The sequence below is a fragment of the Parasteatoda tepidariorum genome, unplaced genomic scaffold (genome assembly GCF_043381705.1).
Source record: "Parasteatoda tepidariorum isolate YZ-2023 unplaced genomic scaffold, CAS_Ptep_4.0 HiC_scaffold_472, whole genome shotgun sequence".
Taxonomy (NCBI): domain Eukaryota; kingdom Metazoa; phylum Arthropoda; class Arachnida; order Araneae; family Theridiidae; genus Parasteatoda; species Parasteatoda tepidariorum.
In genome coordinates this window covers 2,535-28,227 of record NW_027261779.1, presented here as the reverse complement: position 1 = coordinate 28,227, position 25,693 = coordinate 2,535, and the positions used below count along the sequence as shown (strand labels likewise).

Below are 25,693 nucleotides of genomic sequence, written 5' to 3'. Positions count from 1 at the left end.
TTAAATAATAAATAATTAAATTAAAAAAAAAAAACTTTTGTGAATTTTCCTGCCAAAATTATGCATTGTGATGACCTCATACTGCAAAGAAAAAACAATTATAATCTTTTAAGCACCAATTATAATCTTTTTAAGAAGCTGATTAATATCTGACGCTAACAAGAAAAATATTTAGTGAATCTTTTTTCGAAAAAGTATGCATTCTGATGCACTTGCACAAAAAAATTGACAGTCGTAATAATTATATGAAGCTGATTAATATTTAACATTTAGGAAAATTTAATACAAATTAGTCACATGAAACAAAATAAAACAGGAAACTAGAAGAATATATGTTATGGAGACAAAAATCGAACATTTTAACAAAGCAAAAATAACGCAAATTTACGTAAATTTAAGCACAACGGAAGATGTAAATCATTTAATATCTTTAAAACCTGTTTTAATGATAAAAGTATCAAAGCCAAGCGGCAAATATAAATTTTTTAACAAGACAAAATTATTCTTTAGAAAATTTTATTATTTTTAAAATCCCGTTTTTCTTCTTTCGTTTAAAAAAAAAAGCATTTCCTGGTTTTAGTTTGAAATGTGTTCTAACTAAACTGCATGTACAAGTTAATTTCCGTTTGAAGTACTCTTAACTCAGAAAAAATCTTCAATAGAATATGAGAAATAGAAGGCTAAACAGTATGTCACTAACTCAACAATTTAGTTGGACTAGAGAGATAATTTAATTTGATAATTGTCTAAGAGAAAAACTGTTACATAGAATTTTTAATCATCGAAAAAAATGTTGAAAGACGTTACGATGTTTCAGATTTTCTTGATGCGCAGTTCCAGTATGACTCATGAAATTGAAGGGAAATCTTAATATAAAATAAATCAACACCTGCTACACAAAGCTAACATTTCTTCAAGCTCTTTACACAAAGTTTTCCATTCTGTTTACTTCATATCACACATTGGCGTCTTGTTTTCGACTTTTCCAGTATATATTATCATATTAAACGCAAAATGCATTCAAAATAACAGCTATTCAATTATTTTCGAATTCCAAGCTTTCGGAAAATAACAATTTTTGTTTGAAAAACTGCTGGATCTTTCGAATCTCATTACAGTATTGGTGTCAGAGCTATATTGGTGTGATGAATAATACTTCACGTGTTGTTCTAGAAAATGTGCAGTTGCACGATATTATAGCGTTACTCAAAGGTGACCTCAATCTTAAATTAATATGCACATTTTGATACTTCACTACTGGTCGGAAAGAATCATTTGCATATTATATTCAGAAGAGCAATTATTCAGTTTTAATTTTTATTTTTAAGTTACAAAATATTTAATTTAAAGGGAAATAAATGGTTTTCGAAGTTTTAAGCTTTAAAATTTTGAGCAAATAATGCATGACAACATATTCACAGTCTCCATATTCTCATTCATATTCTCTGCTACATTACAACCAATACAGGTTTAAATACATTTTTGGACCATCGTTCACTTTTAAATAAANCAATTTCGGGACCCGGTGCAATTGTCCCTGTCTCTCCCCTCTTCCTACTTGAGTGCGCCTTTTATTGCATCATATTAAAACTTCATGCACAAAATTCTTAAATTGTCAGACAAAATGGAATATCTGCAACTTTCTCAATGAAACTCTAGCATTTGTAAATTCCCCATATTGTTAACATGTGCAACCTTTTTTTTCTCCACTAGCGAGGTGAAACGACGTGGTTTGACTTTTTCTAGAAAAAAACATCCTATATAAAAATAAGTAGTGCATTTATGACTTTTTGAAAATGATGTATAATGAATATTTTGGTTCCATATGACAGTTTTTAGGTTGCTGCAGTTTAGGTCCTACAGGCCATCCAAACTTAGTTACCTGTTCTTACCCTACCGTATATAAATAATAATTGTTGTCTTACGTAAAAAGTTTTCATTATAATTTTTAATGTAATGTGTGTCTTTCCAAAGAACAAAAATTTTATTTTCATGTTTTATAGAATTTTTAAAGAACTTTAAATACGAAAATGCAGTTTTTATACAGATATGTTATATAAGGAAAACAACAAAAAACATCATTTTTATAATATTTGGGGTTAAAACGGCTATTTGGAATTAAGACGAGTGTTTTGTTGCAAAAGCAAAAAATGTTAACTAACTTAAAAAAATTGTATTTATTTAAAAAAAAACAATTATAGATATCAGTTTATAACCATTTACGTAAATATTAGATAATAACCAAACTCGAAAAAAAGTTATTTTATCTAAAATTAATTATTCAATCATTTAAAGAGTGATAAAGAGTATTTCAATCAGAGCCACCAAAATTTAAAGTAAAGACAAATATCTAGGTTAAACAATTATATATGTGTTATTTTAAGAAGGAAAATATTAGTATTTTATAAATTCAAATTTCATATACAGGTTAAAAATTGAATTTTAAATCAAGCTAACAGTTTTAGAAATGAAAAATTTCAAACTATACATGAAACATTTTGTGAGATGCTTTTTTTTTATAACATATATTTCAGTCACATTAGGGCACATTCAAAATGTAAGTAAAAAAAGATATATTAAGAAAAATTATTTCTATGCAATTAATATCTCTGCATATTTCTAATTTAATTATATGCGCTTTGAGATGCAGTTGAAAAGATATTCAGAGGGAGAATAGAAATTCGAGCAGGTGTGTTTGTTCCAGTAGGTGGAATTTGCGTCACTGTTTACGTAAATGACAGATCATGTGATCGAAAGATCTCAACNGAAAGCTCTTGATTATAAACTATGATAAACAAAAAAGCAAATTGGTTTATTCAAAAAAGAATGATTTCTTATTCATACCAATCGCCACATTAAAAACCTCATACAAAACTATGATCAAACTAAGACATGAATGATACAACTACAACAGAAATTTAAGTACTCCCTCGCTTAAACATTTTTATACCATTCGTAACAGTAATAATTTATCAACACATGAAAATGTATTAATACGAAAGACGCCATAGTTAATTAGGAATAAATATAAAAATAAGAAATAAGCATAAGTTATAAACTTACCAAACTCAAACTTTTATAACATCACACTCGCACCTCTGGCTCAATGTAAACAAACTTCTTCAATCGGTAGAGTGGTGGGTGGGGAGAGAACAGGAAACGGAAGCATGACTGAGTCAATTGTGGCAACAAAAAAGTTCTGTTCAGGTGGATTTTTCTATGATTAAAGACTTGTTAATTTTCAATAAATGAATTAAACTGTACGCTTAAAGCATTGTGAACGAAAACGGTTCATACAGCTTTCATTAGTAAAGATATAAGATATGTACGTTAAAACGAAATTAATGAACACAAATTTTAAAAATTCGTAAAATTAAACTTGCTTTGAATGCTACACGTAACATTTACATCAATTTATGAAAAATAGAGCTGATAACTACTGTAAATATGTGATCTTTTTCTTAATTAGGTATATTATATAAATAGAAACTTAAAATTCGAATCCAGGAGAGTGAATTAGACATTCAACTTTGAAAAATTTCCAATTATTCAAATTTGAATAATGTGAGAGTTTTTGATTGATAAAAAATTGATCTGACTGTTATATTGAATTCCTTAGATACCAGTAGATGTTTGACAAAAGCTGTAAAGTAAAACATTTAAAGTAGAAGTCAAACATTACAATTTCTTTCAATCTTAAATTATTATTTTGAATTTTTCATGAAGGAAAGAAAAAATAAGTCAAAAAACCTTTAAAATATATACCTTGGAAAAAATTGTTTAATTTATAATCAATTCTCTTGCCAATGAATCTTCTTACAATAAAATAGACTTTTTTTTAATTTCATTTTAATCAATTATAAGCGCAATCACTTAAAGTAAAAGCAAAAAAAAATTTTTTTTGGATTGAGTGCTTAAATTTCTTTTAACATTATGAGATAGGTGAAATTAAGTACAAACGTTTATTCTACTAGATTTTTATTCTAACATAATACAACTCAATATATAAATAATAAAAAAATAATGCTTAATATATTTAAAACCTACAACTAACTTTTCTTGATAGAATCTTACACACTAAATCAGCAGGTGGTTCAGGCCCTGGAGGATCTGGTCCCGGTGGTGCTGGCCCTGGAGGATATGGACCCGGAGGTGCAGGCCCAGGAGGATATGGACCCGGCGGTTATGGACCAGGAGGATCAGGACCCGGTGGTGCTTCAGCAGCAGCAGCTGCAGCCGCAGCCGGTGGTTCAGGCCCAGGAGGATCAGGTCCCGGTGGTTATGGACCTGGAGGATCAGGACCAGGAGCCGCTTCAGCAGCTGCAGCAGCTTCTGCAGCAGGTGGAGGAGGAGGAGGCCAAGGTGGTTATGAAGAAATAGTTGAATACAGCTCTCTCCCAGGAGGATATGGACCTGGAAGTTCGGGCCCAGGAGGGTATGGACCTGCAAGTTCTGGCCCAGGAGGTTATGGACCTGGTGGATCAGGACCCGGTGGTGCTTCAGCAGCAGCTGCAGCAGCAGCAGCTGGTGGTTCAGGTCCCGGAGGTGCTGGCCCTGGAGGATATGGACCCGGTGGTGCAGGCCCAGGAGGATATGGTCCCGGTGGTTATGGACCAGGAGGATCAGGAGCAGCTTCAGCAGCTGCAGCAGCTTCTGCAGCAGGTGGTGGTGGAGGAGGCCAAGGTGGTTATGAAGAAATAGTTGAATACAGCTCCGGCCCAGGAGGATATGGACCTGGAAGTTCTGGCCCAGGAGGGTATGGACCTGCAAGCTCTGGCCCAGGAGGTTATGGTCCAGGTGGATCAGGACCCTGTGGTGCTTCAGCAGCAGCTGCAGCAGCAGCTGGTGGTTCAGGTCCCGGAGGTTCTTGCCCTGGAGGATATGGTCCCGGTGGTGCAGGCCCAGGAGGATATGGACCCGGTGGCTATGGACCAGGAGGATCAGGACCCGGAGGATATGGATCCGGAGAATCAGGACCCGGTGGTGCTTCAGCAGCAGCAGCAGCTGGTGGTTCAGGCCCAGGAGGATCAGGTCCCGGAGGATATGGACCCGGAGGCTCTGGCCCAGGAGGATATGGTCCCGGTGGGGCAGGACCAGGAGGATATGGACCCGGTGGTTATGGACCAGGAGGTTCAGGACCAGGAGCAGCCGCAGCAGCTTCTGCAGCAGGTGGTGGTGGAGGAGGCCAAGGTGGATATGAAGAAATAGTTGAATACAGCTCTGGCCCAGGAGGATATGGACCTGGAAGTTCTGGCCCAGGAGGGTATGGACCTGCAAGTTCTGGTCCCGGAGGATATGGACCTGGAGGATCAGGACCCGGTGGTGCTTCAGCAGCAGCTGCAGCAGCAGCAGCTGGTGGTTCAGGTCCCGGAGGTGCTGGCCCTGGAGGATATGGACCCGGTGGTGCAGGCCCAGGAGGATATGGACCCGGTGGTTATGGACCAGGAGGATCAGGACCCGGAGGATATGGACCTGGAGAATCAGGACCCGGTGGTGCTGCAGCAGCAGCTGCTGCAGCAGCATCTGGTGGTTCAGGCCCAGGAGGATCAGGTCCCGGAGGATATGGACCTGGAGGATCAGGACCCGGTGGTGCTTCAGCAGCAGCTGCAGCAGCAGCTGGTGGTTCAGGTCCCGGAGGAGCTGGCCCTGGAGGATATGGACCCGGAGGCTCTAGCCCAGGAGGATATGGTCCCGGTGGGGCAGGACCAGGAGGATATGGACCCGGTGGTTATGGACCAGGAGGTTCAGGACCAGGAGCAGCCGCAGCAGCTTCTGCAGCAGGTGGTGGTGGAAGAGGCCAAGGTGGATATGATGAAATAGTTGAATACAGCTCTGGCCCAGGAGGATATGGACCCGGAGGTGCTGGCCCTGGAGGATATGAACCCGGTGGTGCAGGCCCAGGAGGATATGGACCCGGTGGTTATGGACCAGGAGGATCAGGACCCGGTGGTGCTTCAGCAGCAGCAGCTGCAGCTGCAGCCGGTGGTTCAGGTCCAGGAGGATCAGGTCCCGGAGGATATGGACCAGGAGGATCAGGACCCGGTGGTGCTTCAGCAGCAGCTGCAGCAGCAGCTGGTGGCTCAGGCCCTGGAGGATCAGGTCCCGGAGGTGCTGGCCCTGGAGGATATGGACCAGGTGGTGCAGGCCCTGGAGGATATGGACCCGGAGGTTATGGACCAGAAGGATCAGGACCAGGTGGTTATGGACCAGGAGGATCAGGACCCGGTGGAGCATCTGCAGCAGCAGCTACAGCTGCAGCTGGTGGTTCAGGCCCAGGAGGATCAGGTCCCGGAGGATATGGACCTGGAGGATCAGGACCCGGAGGATCTTCAGCAGCAGCTGCAGCAGCAGCAGCTGCAGCAGCAGCAGCTGGTGGTTCAGGCCCCGGAGGTGCTGGCCCTGAAGGATATGGACCCGGTGGCGCTGGCCCAGGAGGATATGGACCCGGTGGTGCAGGTCCAGGTGGATATGGGCCCGGTGGTTGTGGACCAGGAGGATCAGGACCAGGAGCAGCTTCAGCAGCCGCAGCAGCTTCTGCAGCAGGTGGTGGTGGAGGAGGCCAAGGTGGTTATGAAGAAATAGTTGAATACAGCTCTGGCCCAGGAGGATATGGACCTGGAAGTTCCGGCCCAGGAGGGTATGGACCTGAAAGTTCTGGCCCTGGAGGTTATGGACCTGGTGGATCAGGACCAGGAGGATCAGGACCAGGTGGTGCTTCAGCAGCAGCAGCTGCAGCTGGTGGTTCAGGCCCAGGAGGATCAGGTCCCGGAGGTTATGGACCTCGAGGATCCGGTCCCGGCCGTGCTGGCCCAGGAGGATATGGACCAGGAGGATCTGCTCCCGGTGCATCAGCAGCAGCGTCAGCAGCGGCAGCTATTTCTTCTCCTGCCTCTACTTCCAGAATTTCTTCCGTTGCATCTAGGTTAGCTTCTGGAGGACCAGTTAATGTTTCTAGACTATCTAGCACATTAGGAAGCGTTGTTTCTCAAGTGCAATCATCCAATCCTGGTGCTTCTCAATGCGAAGTCCTTCTTCAAGCTCTTCTTGAATTGGTATCTGCTTTGTTGCATGTTCTCGGATCTGCTAATATTGGAAATGTTAACTATGGTGCTTCAGGTCAAACATCTTCAATGGTTTCACAAGCTGTAAACCAACTTTATGGTTGAAATTCTAAAGCAATATATATTATAAAAAATGTTATTTTAAAACTTTGAAATAAAATTTTGCATTTGAAATTGTCTCCTATTTGTGTTTTTATGCACAAATCAAATGTAAGTTTTGAAATTATGAATATATGCTAGCTGAAAGTCCGTTCTTCGAATGGGGTGAATTAAAAAATAAGTGAAGAATCAATAAATCAGAGTAAAGAAACACTAACGAAATCATGCTCGTAACTAAAAAGCAAATACTGCTACAATAGACTTGATGAAAGGACCAGGTAAGGGACATTTGCAATAAATTAAGGAATCACTGGTTTTGCTTTCCTTTAAATCCCCACACAACTGATCACATAAATGTTTAGTATTTTATCAGGATTTTTTTTGTTTCAAATTATTCAAAAAGGTTTTAATTTTTCAGATAGTTAGGTTTTATATAAATTTAGGAACAATGAAGCGAAGAATTACTAGACCCTTCCTCTACTAAATAAGTACTAACCCTCCTGGCGGCGGACCCGTAATAACTCGGAATCATTTCTACACGCAAAGCGGCAAGCCCGGAATAACTCGGATTGCCTATCTGCCTCTTTAGCGGCGCGCCCGAGTTTTTCGCTGGTATTTTTTTTCCTTCCCCTACGACCGCCGACTGGGTACTAATTGAGAGGTGGGGATAGCTGTCATCATAAATCACTATAACAGAGGAGTTGTGAGTCTATTTTAGAGTTCATAGTACATTAGTAGTTAAAAGGTACTGATTAGAAAAGGTTTTGGTGAAGTGGAAAAATTAATTTAAAGTTTTATTTTATTTTATTTATTTATTTCAATTTTTTTTTCTTTTGCTAATACCAAATCAAACATTTCGTTGCTTTCATTGCTGTTTAATTTTTATTATTATTATTTTTTTTTAAATTGAAGTTCTTCATGGTAAAATTAGAAAAATGGGGGGGAGAATATATTATAGCAAATTACTTTTAAATTTTTGAATATTTGTTTATTTTGAATAAATTTTTGAATATCTCTATTAATAATGTTCTGCAGTTTCGTTATAAGTACTGTAAATTCGATATTTTGATAATATTCATTAACTGAATTTTATTTTGTGAACTTAATTGAAGGAGATTTTAACTTAGTTTAGATTTTGACTTATTTTATTTCTTTCCAACTGCCAGAAAGTACACCTTACTTATTTTTCAAGTTCACTAATTTTGAAATGTTAAAATTTTACTTTGCAAACATTATTTTAATCAGAGTCATTATTTTCTTCACATTATTTTAAAAATTTTCAAGCAAAGAAGGAAATGCAAAAAAAAAAATAATAATAATAAATAAATAAATAAAGAGCGAATAAATAAAATTCGTTTTTTTTTTCTTGATGTTTTAAGCATTTCCTTTTAATTATCGCGTCTGAAATTTATACAGAAATAAAATCTTGAAAAAACAGAATACGAAAAACAGTTATTGAATTTTTTTAAGAAATAACTTGCATATTCAAAACATTTTTTGCAAAATCAAAAATCTTATAACTACAAAGAAACCAACGAGATTAAATATCTTTTCAGGTTTAATTTTAATTAAAAGTTTTAAGTTCCAAACAATCTAATATTTATTTAGTAAGGCGTAAAAAAAAATTTTTCAAAAATTAATATTTGAGAAATTAAAGAAAATTATTTTGGCTAGATAATTTAGCGAAATGAATATATGCTAAGATAACAATTCGAACGGTTCAAAAAATGTTTAATTTTTTTACTTATGAATTAACTGTCGTAGAAATTTAATAACAAAGCATTTGTTTCAAAAATATCAAATATGATGGTCCTGCAATCTTGGTTGTGGTTATTTAATTTTTATGCACTACTTTATAATTTTGGACAATAAATTAAATGTTTGGTTTTAATTTGTTTACTGTTAGTTAAGTTGTGTTCTATCCCTCCTTTTTCAAATTACATATATAAATACGTTTCTCATTGCAAATTATTATGCAATAATTTTTCTCCAGAAATGTTTTCTTGTAAGAGGACCTGCAGAGAAGAGAGAAATTTAAAGACTAGGTTTAAAAACAGAATGTCAAGGATTCAGAGAGTGATTTATCTTTTTTCCAGAAATGTACAAAGCTTGGAATTCCACACAATTAGCAACTACTGGGCTGCGATACAGGAAATGACCCCTTGCAGAGAAGGAAATATCACTCTTTCAAAACGCCAATCCTCCATTTCCCCATGCATTGAATACACCTATTGTAATCTTAGAAAGAATTCTTCTTCAAGAAATTTCTTGCAACATTTGCTTTCATTCTTTGAAAACTAACACTTAGTACACAGTGTTGACCACAGGATATCTTCAGTTTCCTTCAGTTCGAATGTATTATTGCTTCAAAAGAAAGCGCAAAATGAAATATGCCACCTCTTTTTTTTTCTCTAATAAGTTTACTAACAAAATAACTAAAATGGTCATGTCATCTAGTAAAAGTAGATTTTATATAAAACTTTGAAGTAGTGTAAATAAANTGCAATTTTGAACACGAATTCTTCAAGATGAGCCTTGACAATAAATCTAAAAGTATATTATTCAAAAAGGTATATTAGCAGATTCAACTGATAAGATTTATTTCTTATTGCTTTTCTATTACATAGAAAGATGATCTTTAAAGGACATTTTATTTTCAAATTTTATTTTACTGTGAAGGTATTTTATTTTTATGCACTACTTTATAATTTTGGACAATAAATTAAATGTTTGGTTTTAATTTGTTTACTGTTAGTGAAGTTCTGTTCTATCCCTCCTTTTTCAAATTACATATATAAATACGTTTCTCATTGCAAACTATTATGCAATAATTTTTCTCCAGAAATGTTTTCTTGTAAGAGGACAGGCGGAGAAGAGAGAAATTTAAAGACTAGGTTTAAAAACTGAGTGTCAAGGATTCAGAGAGTGATTTATCTTTTTTCCAGAAATGTACAAAGCTTGGAATTCCACACAATTAGCAACTACTGGGCTGCGATACAGGAAATGACCCCTTGCAGAGAAGGAAATATCACTCTTTCAAAACGCCAATCTTCCATTTCCCCATGCATTGAATATACCTATTGTAATCTTAGAAAGAATTCTTCTTCAAGAAATTTCTTACAACATTTGCTTTCATTCTTTGAAAACTAACACTTAGTACACAGTGTTGACCCCAGGATATCTTCAGTTTCCTTCAGTTCAAATGTATTATTGCTTCAAAATAAAGCGCAAAATGAAATATACCACCTCTTTTTTTTTCTCTAATAAGTTTACTAATAAAATAACTAAAATGGTCATGTCATCTAGTAAAAGTAGATTTAATATAAAACTTTGAAGTAGTGTAAATAAAGCGAGTATATACTCTCTTTCAAGACTCCCAAAAGCTGAATATAGACCATTCTCAAAGTCTAAAATAGATTTTGTAACAATGAATTTTTTCACTCTATATTTAATTGGTAAAAAGATTGTCTAGTGCAAATATTTTATGTTGCAAAAACTTTTAAATCAATTATCTCTTATTGGTGTTGGATTTTCATGAAGTCGTGATTTCTTAAATAATGTTTGTTTTTTCCTTTTTCTAGATCACAAATTCCTAACTCAATTCAATATAATTTGTCCACAACTTCTCAATCTGATTTCTATTCTTATTTCAGAATAATTATTTTACTAACTTATAAACTTTAAATTTTAATAGGGGTATCAGAATCAATGCAGTTCGTGTATATTCGTGTTTACTGAGTATATAATTATATTGAACTAATCAGTCATCATAAAATTGTTCTATTTAATGAAAACAGTTTTTGATTTTAGAATTGAAGGATTTTAAAGCTGTTTTTATAAAGCTCTTACCAGAAATTTATGAATGGTAGCTTGAACAAAAGATTTTCTTTAATGCGTTATTTTATATCAAATTAATTACCACTTTAAAATCATTTCTATTTTAAAAAAATTCTCAAGAGCTAATAAGAAATTTTTTGGTTATCTTAACTTTAGACTTTTAATACTAATTTGGATTTCGTTATTGCTGAATATATTTCAATTTATCAGATTTGAAAAATATTTTGTGAAAGAAAATTCGTGCAAGGAGTTAGAAGTAAGACTACGATCATGCTCTTACTCTAGTGAGCTTCCAAAAAATTTGAATATGTAAAAAAAGGAAATAGAAATTTTACACAAAAATATAGAGAATTTAAACATAAACATAGGAGTGCTCATTTAATTTTTTTTTAACATTATGAGTAGAAAATTGTTTTATTCTGAGAATACTTTCTTATTAAAAAGTGATTTTTTAAAAAACTAAAATATATGATTTTAAATTAAATCACAAAATATGAAGTTTGATTGAAATATTCAGTTTTCCTGATTGAAATTCTAAACCTGGTCATATTATTAGACTGAAAATTAGGTTAAAATTCTGTTCAGTAGGGTTACATATTTTTAAACTTGGTGTGTTCAAAGGATCTATGACTATGCAAGAAATTGGAAAAAAAAATTTTGATCGCAGTTTGGATCAATCTGTAATTTTTTTCTATGACGTTTGCTGATATGGATAGAGACTGGATATATAAATAATTATGAAGAAATTACAAAAAATGGAATCATTTCAAGGATATAAATTCATTAATGTAGACTATGATCTTTGTATTTTTTTTCATTTACGTTTGTTTATTATAGGTCCGTTTTATTTATTACTAAAACAAATTTTTTTTCCTTCTTTTTTTGTTCCTTCTTATTTTGTTCAAATGTCTCTTTCCTTATTTCATTTTTCCTGAAATAAATTTCAATTTGAAATGTGATAAAGTTTAGCAAGGAAAATGTTTATATAACTTTATAAAATTCATCCAATTGGTCTTTAAACTTTCTAATTTATTCTTTACAAGAATTTGAAAGCTGGCTTAAAAAAATAAAATGTTATTTGAGAACTTACTAATTTGAAGACTGCCAAATAAGAAAATGTTCCAAAATGCCAAAATTCTGATTTAAGTATCGAATAAGAAAACTATTTTCCTTTATTAGCAATAAACTATTACCAATTTACAAAACCATGAAAATTCTACGGAAATGAGATTAAAAAGAACACAATAAAGTTTGCATATTTTAATAAACCATTTATATTGCTTTCGAAATGAGATTGCAAAAATAATTATTAAAAATTTAAAAACTTATATCAAAACTTTACCAACAATATTTATTTAAAACATATTATTTCATATATTCAAACATATCAGTTTATAAGCATCAGTTCAAAAATATCAGCTTAGTTAAAACAAGTTGATTCATAACAATTTGATTTAAAACATATCATATCAGTTATTTTATGCTTTTTCCTCAGAAATAGCGAGAGAAAAGCAGCTTTTGCCATATAAGTGGAATATAATGGCATTTAATATATATATATATACACTCCGAGCAGCGAAAAAATACTTTAAATGAGCAAATTTTTTTCCTTTTAGGTAGGTTTCTATGCGATAATAAAAAATCTTAAATAGTTGCCCGGGGGAAATTTAAATATTTTTTCTATACAATATATCTTGGTTCTCAAAATTTCTACTACTTTAAGCAAGCGGGTTATTCAAATATCAGTTATGCAATTAAGTGGGGCAACTGTATAAGGAAAATGTCAACTAAAATAAATATATAAATAAAAATAAACAATTCTGTTTAATTGATGGCGTATGCGTTATAAAACCAAAATTTTTGGAAAAATTATCGATAAAGATCAAGCAGCAGAGAAATAGGAAGAAAAAATTTAACTATATTTTCTCTCTAAGAAAAGCTACAAATGTGCTTCTTCAGTTGCTACTTCAAATACTACTTCAGTTTACTAATCCTTAATGGAAGAATAAAATTTTATAGGGCAAAAATTTACAAAGATTTATTCAGACTTCAATAGTTAAGTATTTTATCAAAGGCTATCAAGCCATGTCATTTCTTTAAAAATAATGATAGTTGACTGGAACTTTTCAAAATGTAATGAGGCAAATAATAATGGTAATTACTCAGTTAGTGTAAAATTTCCAGTTTCTGCATGGAATTACTATTTATAAACTATAATGAAATTTATTTGATACATAAGGAGTTAAAAAGCATTAATTTTATAAAAATTAGAGAGCTAAACTAACACGAATCAAAATTACAAGTGACTACATTTTGAATATTGTTGTTAAAATTATATTTAAAATTATATACTTTCCAAATCAGAGAATATATAACTTGAAAAGAAGATAATGATCATGGTTTAGATTAAATAAAAGAAAAAGATTGCCACTCTGCAAAATTAAATATTATAGAAAATTAAAGGATCTTAAAAGTAGTTATAAACAATATGCATAGTGATGATAAGCACTAAATCAATGTAAATTTAATAATAAAAAAGAAAGAAACTTAAACTACAAATTATTTTCAACTTTATTTTTTTTTTTATTTCAAGATTCATATTATAATTTTTTATTAATTAATTTTTTATTTTTGTCTTAAACTGGAATAAAATTTGCCTAACAATCTTCATCAATGAGAAGGGCGAGGACCATACAGTCATGTCTTTTAAATATAAATTGTAAAAATATTAAAACATTCTAAAAACAAACATTGAATTGCAGGAGGATTCAAAAAAGATAGTTGAAAAGTGAACTAGAAAACGAAATTCATCCATCAAACTGTCATTTCCTTGGCTGACCCTCCCATCCAAAAGCTGACCACATAGAGCGTAAATAATTCCCTTAACAGCAAACGGAAGAAAAGGGGGGAGGCATTCCTTTTGTCTGACCGTTGCCCATTTCAGGGGGAACTCCTTTAAATATGTTTGCCCATCTAAGAGTAAAACTATTTCAAGTAAGCGCCACCAAGAGGGTTAAAATACCAATTTTATGACAAAAAATACACGAGAAACGAAATTTCTATGTTTCCATACATTGTTATCAACAAAACCTGATATTTATATTCTACATATATGAATTTGGAGCACAGTTGAACATTCTTAAATGTGCTGAATTCTATACTATCTTTTTATATTTTAGACTTCATATTTTTGAAGTCATTTTGTATCAAAAATTCTGAAAAATGGTAAAAATAATTCTGAAATAACTAATAATTCAGAAATAATAAAGCGTAAGAAATTATATATACATTTTTAAAAGATTCGTGGTTTTTACCGAATAATAATAAACAGTGATTTTAAATAGTTTTTTGCAAATTTTTTTAGTTGTAAATCATCAATATAATACCAAACGATTATAAACAATTGAAAAAAAATTGCAATTTATGAAACATTTATATTATCAGCAGTTAAAACAATATTCAATGACAATTTTTACGAAATCAATTAAAATAATTTTAAAGTTTAAAAAAAAAATTGTGAAATAAATTGTAATTGTAGAATACAAAATTTCTATAAATTTTATGAATATCTGCATAAAAATTTTAACAGTTAATAGTCATTCATATGCATAATTCAGTTTAATTTCTGGACAAAAGAAATGATATAGCACTGAAAATAAATTTTTAAGAGAATAGAATGGCTGGGAAATTTTTCGAAACACGTAGCAATTGAAAAGTGTTCAAATTTCGCTTTAATTTAAATAATTGATCGTTAGTTAAAGTGTACCTGGCTATTGCTGTATCGTATATTTTAAAACAATATAATGATGAATTCCATGAAAATGCAAATATTCCATTTGTAAGAGAAAGAAAAATTCGGTTCGCGGATCATTAACAATTTCAAAAATATAACTGGTAATTGAATTTAGAAACATTGAATAGTATCAACTATTATTGTTAAATGATGATTCGCTTCTGATATTTTATCGATTTTCACACCCGCTGTTGAAAGCCTTTTCTGAATTGTGTGCCAAGTCCATATTTGTTCATTTTGAGATATCGATAGGTGCAAAATTTAATTCATCTAGTTTAGTTAGCGGTATGCCCTATTGCCGTAAAAGTATCTGGAGTTTTTAAAAATATCATGAAATGATTTTCATAAACAAAGAAAGTGAGGGTTTTTAATAATTGAAGTAAACCCAACGTTACACTTAAATATTCAATAAAAATTTAGGAAAGGATTATATTTATTCTTTATGTATTTAACATATTATTTAAAGAAAAATTAACTTCATCATAAATTATAAAAGTATTATATAAAGTATTAAGTGACCAAAACATTTGACTTTTCACTTAAATGTGTTTAAATCAAATTTAAACCAAATTAAAAGTTAAAAAAAGAGAAAATGTTCAGAGTGAATGCAATTATTTTCCCTATTTAAATATATGGAAGAAATATTTTTCAATCTTAAAGCAGGTTTTTATTAATGAAAACTTAAATTAGGAAAAAAAAAAGCATATGATATTCATCCCCAAACAGAACAAAATTTCACCAAATGTTTAACTTTATACTGTAAAAATACACTCTACACTGTAAAAAATTCCGGATCAAAGTACGGTATAAAATACCGGTACTTAGCTTCCAACAGCCGTAATATTAATTTTTCCGCAAAGTTCATTTTTACGGATAAATATTGCATCGTAATTTTTACATTAATATTGATATAATTAGAGTGAGTGAGTGATTTTACGGTAATTATTTCTGTAAAAATTACGGTTTCTGAGACATGTTTTGGTAAAAATGGATTTTATGGTAAAAAGTACAGGCACCCTGAGTGTCGATGTTTTTTTTCTGCGATTTGATCTGAAATTTCTTAGAGCACACTTAATGTAAATTTTTTCAACATAATTGACAGTATTTAATATGATATACATAAATTCTTATGATATACAAAATCTGGTGAATGTCTGTTAATACTCTTGTAAGGATTATTGTTTGAAGTCAAGATAATTATTGTTTTGACAAATTACAATAATTTACAAGACTTGCTAATGATAAAAGAAAAAGGGAAGGAGACATTATTTTGTATACATCACAGTAACCCTTATTTAGTATTTCATTCTGGATACATTTTTCTACGGTTTTTAGCCGAGAAACATTTAATTTCAATTTGTCAATTGGTGGAAGTCTAGCAGATAAAGGTGAACTATGCAGTTTTGGCAAGTCTTCGTTATTTAACCTATTTAAAAAAGAGCTTGTACACAGTTGTACATCAGTGAAAAGAATATCTTTCAGATGAAGGTTGTCCGTTATTATCCGGCAGTCAATAGGTTTGAAATACGCGCCATTCGAAATAAGCAACTTTATAGACTCAGTGCACTTGTCACCCTTGAAAATCGCTTTTTCCTGAATCAAATAATTTAAAGGTGTGTTACCATTAATGTCCATGACATTTAAGTCTTTCTGGAAATTTAAAACAAATTTCAAAAACTCAAATTCGCAATCATTCTCGATTGCTAAGTGTACAGCAGACTTCTTTTCCTTATCATCAATATCAGTAAATGTAGAAATTTTTCCTAGAATTTTAATATAATCTTGATTATGATTTTCCTCATCATGTTCACAATCAAAATTCATGAAATCATTGAGACAGTAAAAGAGAATTGTCCTACCATCGTTGTCTTTGATATCAGATCTAGCTCCAGCTTCCAAAAGAAGTAGTATAATTTCTGTGTTTTGATTCTCGCAAGCTATGTGCAACGGAGTATAGCCATTAGTGTCGCATAGGTCTAAATTAGGTTTTGCTTTTAACATTTTTTTAATTGCAGTTAAATTTTCGTCTTCAACAGCAAAGTGTAAAGGAGTCTTTCCATACTTGTTTTGAATATCGGGTTTAGCACCTGCATCTACAAGCATTTCAACGATGTGGTGTACTTTTTCCCCACTCGCTTCATAGACAGCGTAATGTAATGGCGTCTGTCCATCAGAATTAGCATCGTTGATAAGTCCATCTTTTTGAATTAAGAAATCTAATATTTTTTGATGAGCACATTTATTTTGATAATTTAGCTCATAAAAATCATCTTCATCATGGAAAACGTGTCGGTAAATGTTTCTAAGTGGGCGATATAAAGCGGCTAAACATAGAGGTGAAACACCAACATTAGTTTGGGTTCTAATATTCGCTCCTTTGTTGATTAAGTATTCAACTAGATCAAAATGAAGATTGCTAACAGCATAGTGAAGAAGTGTCCAATCATCATCATTTGTATCATCGATATAAACTCCGTTTTCAAGCAAATATTCAATAATAGCGTTTTTACCGTCTTTTGCAGCAATATGGATTGGCTTCTCTCCTTTTGAATTTTTGATATTAATATTTGCACCTTTTTCAATAAGATATTTTACAATCTCAAGTTGGTTCTTTTCTGCAGCGATATGTAATGGTGTATTTCCACCTGGCTCACATGAATTAGGATCTATTCCAAATTCAACAAATGCTTTAACAGCATTTATGTGACCTTGAAATACTGAAACATGCAGAGGTTTAGCCACTCTGCCGAAATTCTCATCACATAAAGCACCTTTGTTTAAAAGGATATTAACAATTTCTACGGAACCATTATAGGCAGCATAATGCATTGGTGTCCAACCTTTTGTATTTCGCTCATTTAAATCAAGTTCTTTGTTTAGAAAATATTCTACAATGTTTTTACGGCCAAATTTTGCCGCTAAATGCAGAACATTATTACCTTCAATAGTCTTTGCACGCAAATTTGCACTGTTTTTAATTAAAAACTCAACCATTTCTAGCTGCCCTGCCTTCACACATGAATGAAGAACAGTCCAGTTTCGTTCCGTACGTTCATCAACGTCTATCCCCTTCAAAAGGAAAAACTCTACAGCTTTTATCTGGCCACTTTGTGCTGCTGAATGAATAGCCTTTTGTCCATCCCTAGATGACGCGTGAATGTCAGCATTTTTATCCAAAAGAAACTTAATAATGTCTACAAAACCTTGTGATGCAGCATAGTGCAATGCAGTCAAACCAGATTTAGCATTTTTTTCATTTGTGCTAACTCCTTTACTTATAAAAAATTCTATCACTTGCTTTCGGTTATTTTGTGCTGCCGCATGGAAAGCTATAAGGCCATCTTTACAGTGATAACTCATGCTGGCACCCTTATCCAATAAAAATTCGATCATTTTTACGTGACCTTCCATTGCAGCAAAGTGTAAAGGAGTCCAGTTATCTTCATCTGTGTCATCAACTCGTAGACCTTGCTGAAGAAAAATCTCTGCGGCATCAACATGACCTTTTTCAGCAGCATAATGCAAACATGACATCCCAGTATTTGATCTAGCATAAATGTTTGCCTTTTTTGCAATTAGGTAATTAATAATATCTAATTGTCTCCTTCCTGCAGCATAGTGCAAAGGCGTCCAGGCGTGTTTAGCATCACGGTCTTCAACACTAGCTCCATTACATAAAAGTAACTCTAGCAGGTCTTTGTGACCTTCTTTTGCGGAAAAGTGAATGGCTTTGCCTCCAGCCTTTGTTGCAGCATGAATATTGGCTTTATGTTTTAAAAGCAGCTGAACAACTTTTAGCATTCCCTCTTTTGCAGCGTGATGCAACGATGTCCAACCTTTATCGTCTGTCTCATCAATATTCATGCCTTCATTTATGAAAAACATTACAATTGTTTCGTGACCGTTACCGGCTGCAACATGTAGAGGTTTCCTACCATCGTCGAAACTTCCAGAGTAAATGTTAGCGCCATTGTCCATAAGGTATTCAATGATATCCAATTTACCTCCATTAGCTGCATAGTGCATTATTGTCCATCCGTCTTTATCAATTTCATTGACTAAGCCACCAGCATTAAAAAAGTGTTCTAAAATATTTCTCTGTCCATTTCCAGCAGCGATATGATAATATTTTGCTCCACCAGTAAAGCTGGCAGCATTAATATCCGCACCATTTTCAATTAGATGTTTAAGTGCTTCTAAGTGTCCACCTTTTGCTGCATAATGTAATGGCGTCCATCCGTTTTTGTTTGTTTCATTAACATTTATTTTATTTTTTAGGAGATATTCAAGTACATCGCAGCGGCCACATTCGGCAGCGGTGTGTATTATTTTCTTACAAATGTCGTCAGAAACTACAGCATTACAATCCATTCCATTTTTTATCAAATTCTCAAAGTCCTCAAGTTTTCCTTGTTTGATCACATAATTAATATCTTCTGAAACTGCTACACTCATTTTTCGTTTATTCTCCATACTTATATCTGGCAATGTAACTGTAATAACTAGTTTTACTTTTGGTTTGTAAGTTTATTTTAAAAGTGCATACCAAGTTGCCATTTTGAAATTACAAATCAGTCTCCATGAAAATGTTTTTCTTTATGCTAATTTTAGGCGAAAATATGTAAAAATGCAAGTAGTTTCCTGTAATTCTGGACAGAAGTGTCTGTTTTCTTTTATTATTCATTCACTACATTCCTTTCTCTGAAAATAGAATAAGAACTAAATTAGAAATACATTAATCAATCCATTTTTAACATTATTTTTGCAACATTACAGTAAATGATTTTTAATGCAGGGTGTTCACAAAATGATGTGATAGCTCTCTTAATTTTTTTTCTTAGGCTATAATTTAGAAGGAAACAGTTGAGTTAGTTTTTTTATCTCGAAAACGATACGAGGTATGTTGAAAATGAATCGCAAAGTTATAGAATTTAATCAATTTTAAACAAATAGACACTTTGTGAAGATTAATTTTATAAAAGAATATTTAAAATACTATTTTTTATGAATGGAATTTTCTACATCGTGACGTAATGAAACGATAACTTTTGTATTTGTTTTACAAAACGTAAGTTCTGCAAGTTTATTTTATAATTTTACAACTTTGTCATTCTATTTTTTGCCATTTTCAAAAATTAAACGTTAAATCCACAGTTTTCCAATAGGTGGCACAGAAAGTGCTTTCATTTTGTTGCTCATAGCTACATAGATACGCCTAAATACCACTTTTATAGTTGCGCTAAGAGAATGATTATAGACATTAAGTTTTTAAAATTATTTTTACATTGAGGTTAGTGTATTTATTTCGAAAATTAATATACCTATATTCTCTTTTTATTAATATCCTTAAAAAAAGTATAAAAAATCCAGCAGCGTTTTACGAATTTTCTAAAATTAATTAAAAGTAAAATAAACTAATTAAATGTGTTCTAAATATCATGGAGTTACCTGAGACAAATTTTAAAACATGTTTTTTTAAAGTCGGAAGTAGTCAAAGGCCCTTAGTAAGTAAGTAAAAAGTCGGAAGTAGTAAAAGGCCCCCAGATGTTTAAAATTCAATGTCGGAGAAAACAAAGTCTACTCTTAGCTACCGAGAAATAAGGCTGTTGATATCATCAAGGTCTTTTTGTGACGTCACAAATAGTAGGTTTTTTTTAATTAGTAGCCGCCTATTTTAAATAATTGTCATTCATCAATGAACAACAGCTTCATTCAACCGTTCGTTAGGCAATTCTTTATATCTATTATCCAATAATTTTTTAGCATGCCATATACATGTATTGTACCGAAATGTAAAAGTAATTATAAAAATGAGCCTAAAGTTTTAGTTTACAAATTCCGAAAAAATGAGTTAATATGTGGCGTAACTACCACTACAAATATTAAATACCAAATCAATAGTATATAAGACTTGTTAACTTGAATCCATCACGAGGTACCTTTTGATAGATGAAGGTTGACATAGTCGATAATTAAATCCCCACATTGGTGACCCGGACGTGATAAGAAATTGTCAATATTGATGGATGAATCCACATTAAACAGTTGATTTGCTTAAAAAAAAAAATATACTGCTCAAAAAAAAAAAAAAAAAAAAAAAAAAAAAAAAAAAAAAAAAAAAAAAAAAANAAAAAAAAAAAAAAAAAGAATAGGAAGAAATCCGGTGAAGTAAATAAAGTCTCCCGGTTAATAAATAATTATGAGAGAAATGCTAGAAAAAAAAATAATAATAGCGAAAGGCTATAAAAAATTGATGGGAAAAAATAGCGAAAAGCTATAAAAAAAAAATAACAAGCGAAATGCTTGGAAGAAAAAAAAATAAAAAAAATATATAATGAGCAAAAATTAAACAGCATTAATCAACTAGTGGTAATTGTTCATCGAATTCTATCACAGATACAATTCTGGAAGGGGAGTAATGTGGCGTAACTACCACTACAAATATTAAATACCAAATCAATAGTATATAAGACTTGTTAACTTGAATCCATCACGAGGTACCTTTTGATAGATGAAGGTTGACATAGTCGATAATTAAATCCCCACAAATACATTTATCAAGTAGTAGCTAAGAGCAGAGTAAGTGTTGTTTGTCTTTTATTTTTTGATATTCGTTTTTGCTGTTTTTATAATATGCTTCTTAATTACGTAATAAAAGAAGTAGTATTTAAGAATTAAAATGTTTTGGGTACTGAATGTTGTTTGTTAGTGGATATTATAATTTAAAATTAGCAAAACATTCATACTTTTGTATAACTCTAGGTCTTGAAATAAAATAAAAATTAAACATAGTTTGTTTTGTGCAAATATTTATTAATTCAGACCATATATGAAACTATTTTCGATGTTATTAAGGATCTCATACTTTTATTAATCAAAACACTAGTAAAATAAACAGTTTAGTTTTATTTCTAAAAAGAAAAGAAAAAAATCAATAAGAATGTTGATTGGCACTTGACGCTTATTTATTCTTAATGATATATATATATATATATATAGNTTTATATATATGATTTATATCTGATTTAAGCTTCCCAATTATTTTACTTGAGTGCAGAAAAATTCCTATGCATTCAATCATAATAATAATGATAATAATAATAGAAAATATAAATTTAAGTCATTGTTAAGCATTTAAATTATTTTAGGGAATACATTTAAATTAGTTTAAGGAAACTTGTTTTTTCATATAACATGATTGTGTTTTAAGCAGATAAATTGCTTTAGTGTATCTTATAATGCAGTCGTAAATAATTTTCTATGAATTAAACTTAATTATTAGATTTCGCAATACAATTTTAAGGCATCACATTAACCAAACATTGGCAAAGGTTGTGAAATATATTTTTACTTACATTGAATTTTCACGCAATTCCGAATACACTGACAAAAATACATTTCTCTATGTGCATTATTTATAAAGTTTTGAGAGTTTTTTGGAAAAAAGGAAGTGGTTTTTCCAGTAAAATCTAAACTTTTTCTCGTGCATGCTTTTTTTTGATGCTTATATGTTATTTGAATATCTAGGAAATTTCCTTTCTGTTGACGATAGAACTTTAAAGTATTTTTTTCACAATTAGCCAAAAATAAAATCGTTCGTTGAATAATTGAAAATTATTAAAATTTTCAATGCATGTTATTCACAAAATCTGAGCAAAATCGGTCAAATATCTCGTAGAAATCAAATTTTAAAAGAAATGACAATTTTAAAATTCAATTGCTCATGAACTATTCGACAGATTTTGCTCAAATTTAGTACATTGCATTATTACATTCAAATTTTCTACGTTACATTCTTACAATCTTAAGATTATTATAATTTTACAATAACTATTAAAATTACATTCTTCAAAATAATGTAAAAAAATTGCATGCCATATAACTCAAAATTTTTTCGCCTATTATTAAATATAAAAAATTAAAAACAATATGTAATACATACTAAAATTTATGTTTTGCCTGGAATTATCTTTTCATCATTGAATTTCCTAATTGTGTGCATAAACTTTTTAATTGGCTTAAAATGTTTTCAAGATATGGTAAAATTTGCAAAAATTAAAATTAAGGGGACTATTCTTCTGACCAAACTACTGGAACCATATTTCGCAGATTGCAGCTATTCCCTATGTTTTGGGGGTCAGAAATTAGAATCAGTCATAAAAGGTATGTTTATTCAGAGAAAGTTCGTTTTTGTGTCTGATTTCGCTCCTTGAAATATCGTCTGCACTAAATATTTAGAATATTTAAGGTTACGCTCTCAAACCATTAAAACTGAGTCCTATAACGTGCAGATCCGATCATTAGATCAAAAGTACTTAAGGTTGGTCCATTTTTTGCTTGACGCACTTTATAGTTTTTTTTACTTTCTAAAACTTTCCTAAAATTTGCCTTATGATTCTGAATTTTTTACAGGATTTTAGCATGCGCACTATATTATTTAAATGCAAATACTGCGGAATGAGTCGATGCATTTTTATAACTTAATTATCATTAAATTTGAAATTGGGCGAAAAAAATACTATGACCTCTTACGCGTATGATAAAAGTAATAAAAATTATTATTTTAAATTATTTATTATTTCAAAAGTACAAATATTATAATTAATGATGTGAAAACATTATTAAAAGGCAGTCAAATATGTTCTTCTTACAACCGTTCTAGCTTAAATAAATTGAAAAATAAAAACCATTTTTTAAATTAAAGGAAACTTGATTTTTTGGATTTTTATTAAAAAAAAATATTTTGTACAAGAGCTAGTATGAGTTAAAGGAACATGCTATAATTAAATCAATTACCAAGTTTTAACTCCATAGGTTTATTAGAAGTCGAATCGGTTACATGTAGTTATCATCCTCGCATCGTGTTTGACACCCCCCTTCCAATCGCGGAAAGGGAGTGGCTGGGTAGGGCATAGGGGTTAGTGTATGTTTGTAGCACAACCGGCTGAGCAACTGCGCATGCGCTTGAAATGCTTGGCTAGAATTTAATTTTCACCAAATAATTTCGAAAAGTAACCCTGTTGAAGAAATTGCGCGGAGGTATACATAGTTTGTTGCTTACAGGTGTAATCAAGTGTAGCTTTTATTGCTATTGTAATTTTAGCTCTTTATTTTTGATTCAGTAAATAAAGTAAGTTAATTGTTTAAAATAATTTTTTCCTGTTTATAATATTGCATTAATGTATTTTTAAACGTTTACGACATTTTATAATTCTAATTATCTGTGATAAAGTAGTTAAAGATTTCCACGTTACTGAGTTAGGCTTAGAAACATTTGTTTTCCTATTTTATCTTTGATATAATAAGAAATGTCTGTCAATAAAAGAGTATTATTTTAAAGATTCGATAGTTTATTCTGTTGCATATATAAACAATAATCAATAAAAAATTTCTGAACTGTTCTTCTAATTCTTTTATGTGTGTAGAAACTATAGTAAAAGAAAATTATATGGTATTTAAAGGTGTCAATTAAAAGGTTATTAATTGTAAATGGTGGTACATTGACGTTATAATTACTTTTCTTTAAGATTATATATCCGTATGTAGATACTTAAATTATGATGCTTATTAAGATGAATTTATTGAAATTTTTAGACGTATTGTGTTTATAATCCCTATTGTTTTTTTATGATTAAAAAAATTGACTACTATGATTGAGCTTACGTAGGAATGTGGTAACTGTGTGGTATCACATCGAATTAAATTTAATTAAGTTAATATAATAGAGCACCGTATTAAATCTTTCAAATGTTGTTTGATTCATTCATTGTTTTATAATTGGTGTAGTTTTTACTAATTGATTTATTTAGCAGCATATTTTCAACTGAATTTACTTGTGCAAAATTCCAAATTATGTATATTTCCCATCAATAATTGATGAAATACCAGAATGTATGTAACAGAGATGAGATTTTTCCGCTTTTTAGCTGATTTCCGCATTTTTCACTTTTATCTCTTGAATTTCAGCTTTTTTATCAAAAATTCAGATTTTCTAAAAATTTCACTTTTTTTTATAAGTATTCCGCTTTTTCAGAAAATTACCGATTTTCAAAGAGAAACAGAAAATTCAAACTAGATAGCTACCAATCTTTCTCATTTTTACTTATTTTAGCTATTTTTTCCCCTTTTACACGCAGCAGATAAGATTTTCCGAACTTTTTACCCGCCCTCCAGATACATCCGATTTTCGTAGTTCAAGTGACGCTGCTTTTGACAAGCCTTTTAGAGATCCCAAGCCTAGAATCTGCTAATATCTTGTTTCTTATTCACACGATTTTAATATCAAACATAGCTTTTCATATTTGCGTGTTGCGATTCTTATTCACGCGATTTGAATATTGTACGTTGCGATTCTTATTTACGAGATTTAAAAATCCGATATTGTGATTCGTATTTACGCCTTTTTAAAAACCTATGTAGCGATTCGTATTCACGCAAGTTTAAAATTCAATGTCTTGATTTGCTCATGCGGTTTATAATATCAAACATTGATTTTCGTATTTATACGTGATTTTAAAATAAGGCATTGGGATTCGCATTCACGCATTCTAAAAATTATGCATCATAATTCTTATTTATGCAATCTAAAAATTACGCATCATGATTCGTATTTACGCGATCTAAAAATTATGAATCGTGATTTGTATTTACGCGTTTTAAAAATTCTATATCCCAGTTTGTATTTTCTCATTTTCAAAATCGTATATCTAGTTTCATATTCATGTGATTTCAAAATCCATAATTGTTATTCATATTCACGCAATTTTAAGATCAACTATCGTGATTCTTGTAAGAAGTAATTTTTTTTTAAAATTAGTTACTATAAAGGTGACTGTTTTTCTAACGACGATTATTAGTATATGTAAGTGTTACAACATCAGAGAAACTGGAAGGGAATATATTC

At 31.7% G+C, this 25,693-nt stretch overlaps 2 protein-coding genes across 4 annotated transcripts; one reads left to right on the top strand and one right to left on the bottom strand.

Annotated features, from left to right (window-relative positions):
- Positions 1-4,066: 4,066 nt before the first annotated feature.
- LOC122270815 (spidroin-2) lies at positions 4,067-7,235 on the top strand (the record flags this gene model as incomplete). Its single annotated transcript, XM_071176927.1, has 4 exons — positions 4,067-4,180; positions 4,277-4,951; positions 4,982-5,949; positions 6,016-7,235. Coding segments are annotated over 4 exons (2,908 nt in total), but the record flags the coding sequence as incomplete, so codon positions are not given.
- Positions 7,236-12,242: 5,007 nt separating this feature from the next.
- Positions 12,243-23,777, bottom strand: LOC107456213 (ankyrin-3). Of its 3 annotated transcripts, none has more exons than XM_016074016.3 (2): positions 23,587-23,777; positions 12,243-19,491 (listed from the first exon to the last, which is right to left on the bottom strand). In XM_016074016.3, the coding sequence occupies exon 2, from the start codon at positions 19,261-19,263 to the stop codon at positions 15,988-15,990; it is 3,276 nt and encodes a 1,091-aa protein (XP_015929502.1). In that variant the 5' UTR covers positions 19,264-19,491; positions 23,587-23,777; the 3' UTR covers positions 12,243-15,987. The 3 variants fall into 3 exon arrangements, with proteins under 3 accessions (XP_015929502.1, XP_015929503.1, XP_071033029.1); XM_016074017.3 differs by lacking the exon at positions 23,587-23,777 and adding an exon at positions 22,733-23,419; XM_071176928.1 differs by lacking the exon at positions 23,587-23,777 and adding an exon at positions 22,146-22,384.
- Positions 23,778-25,693: the final 1,916 nt, after the last annotated feature.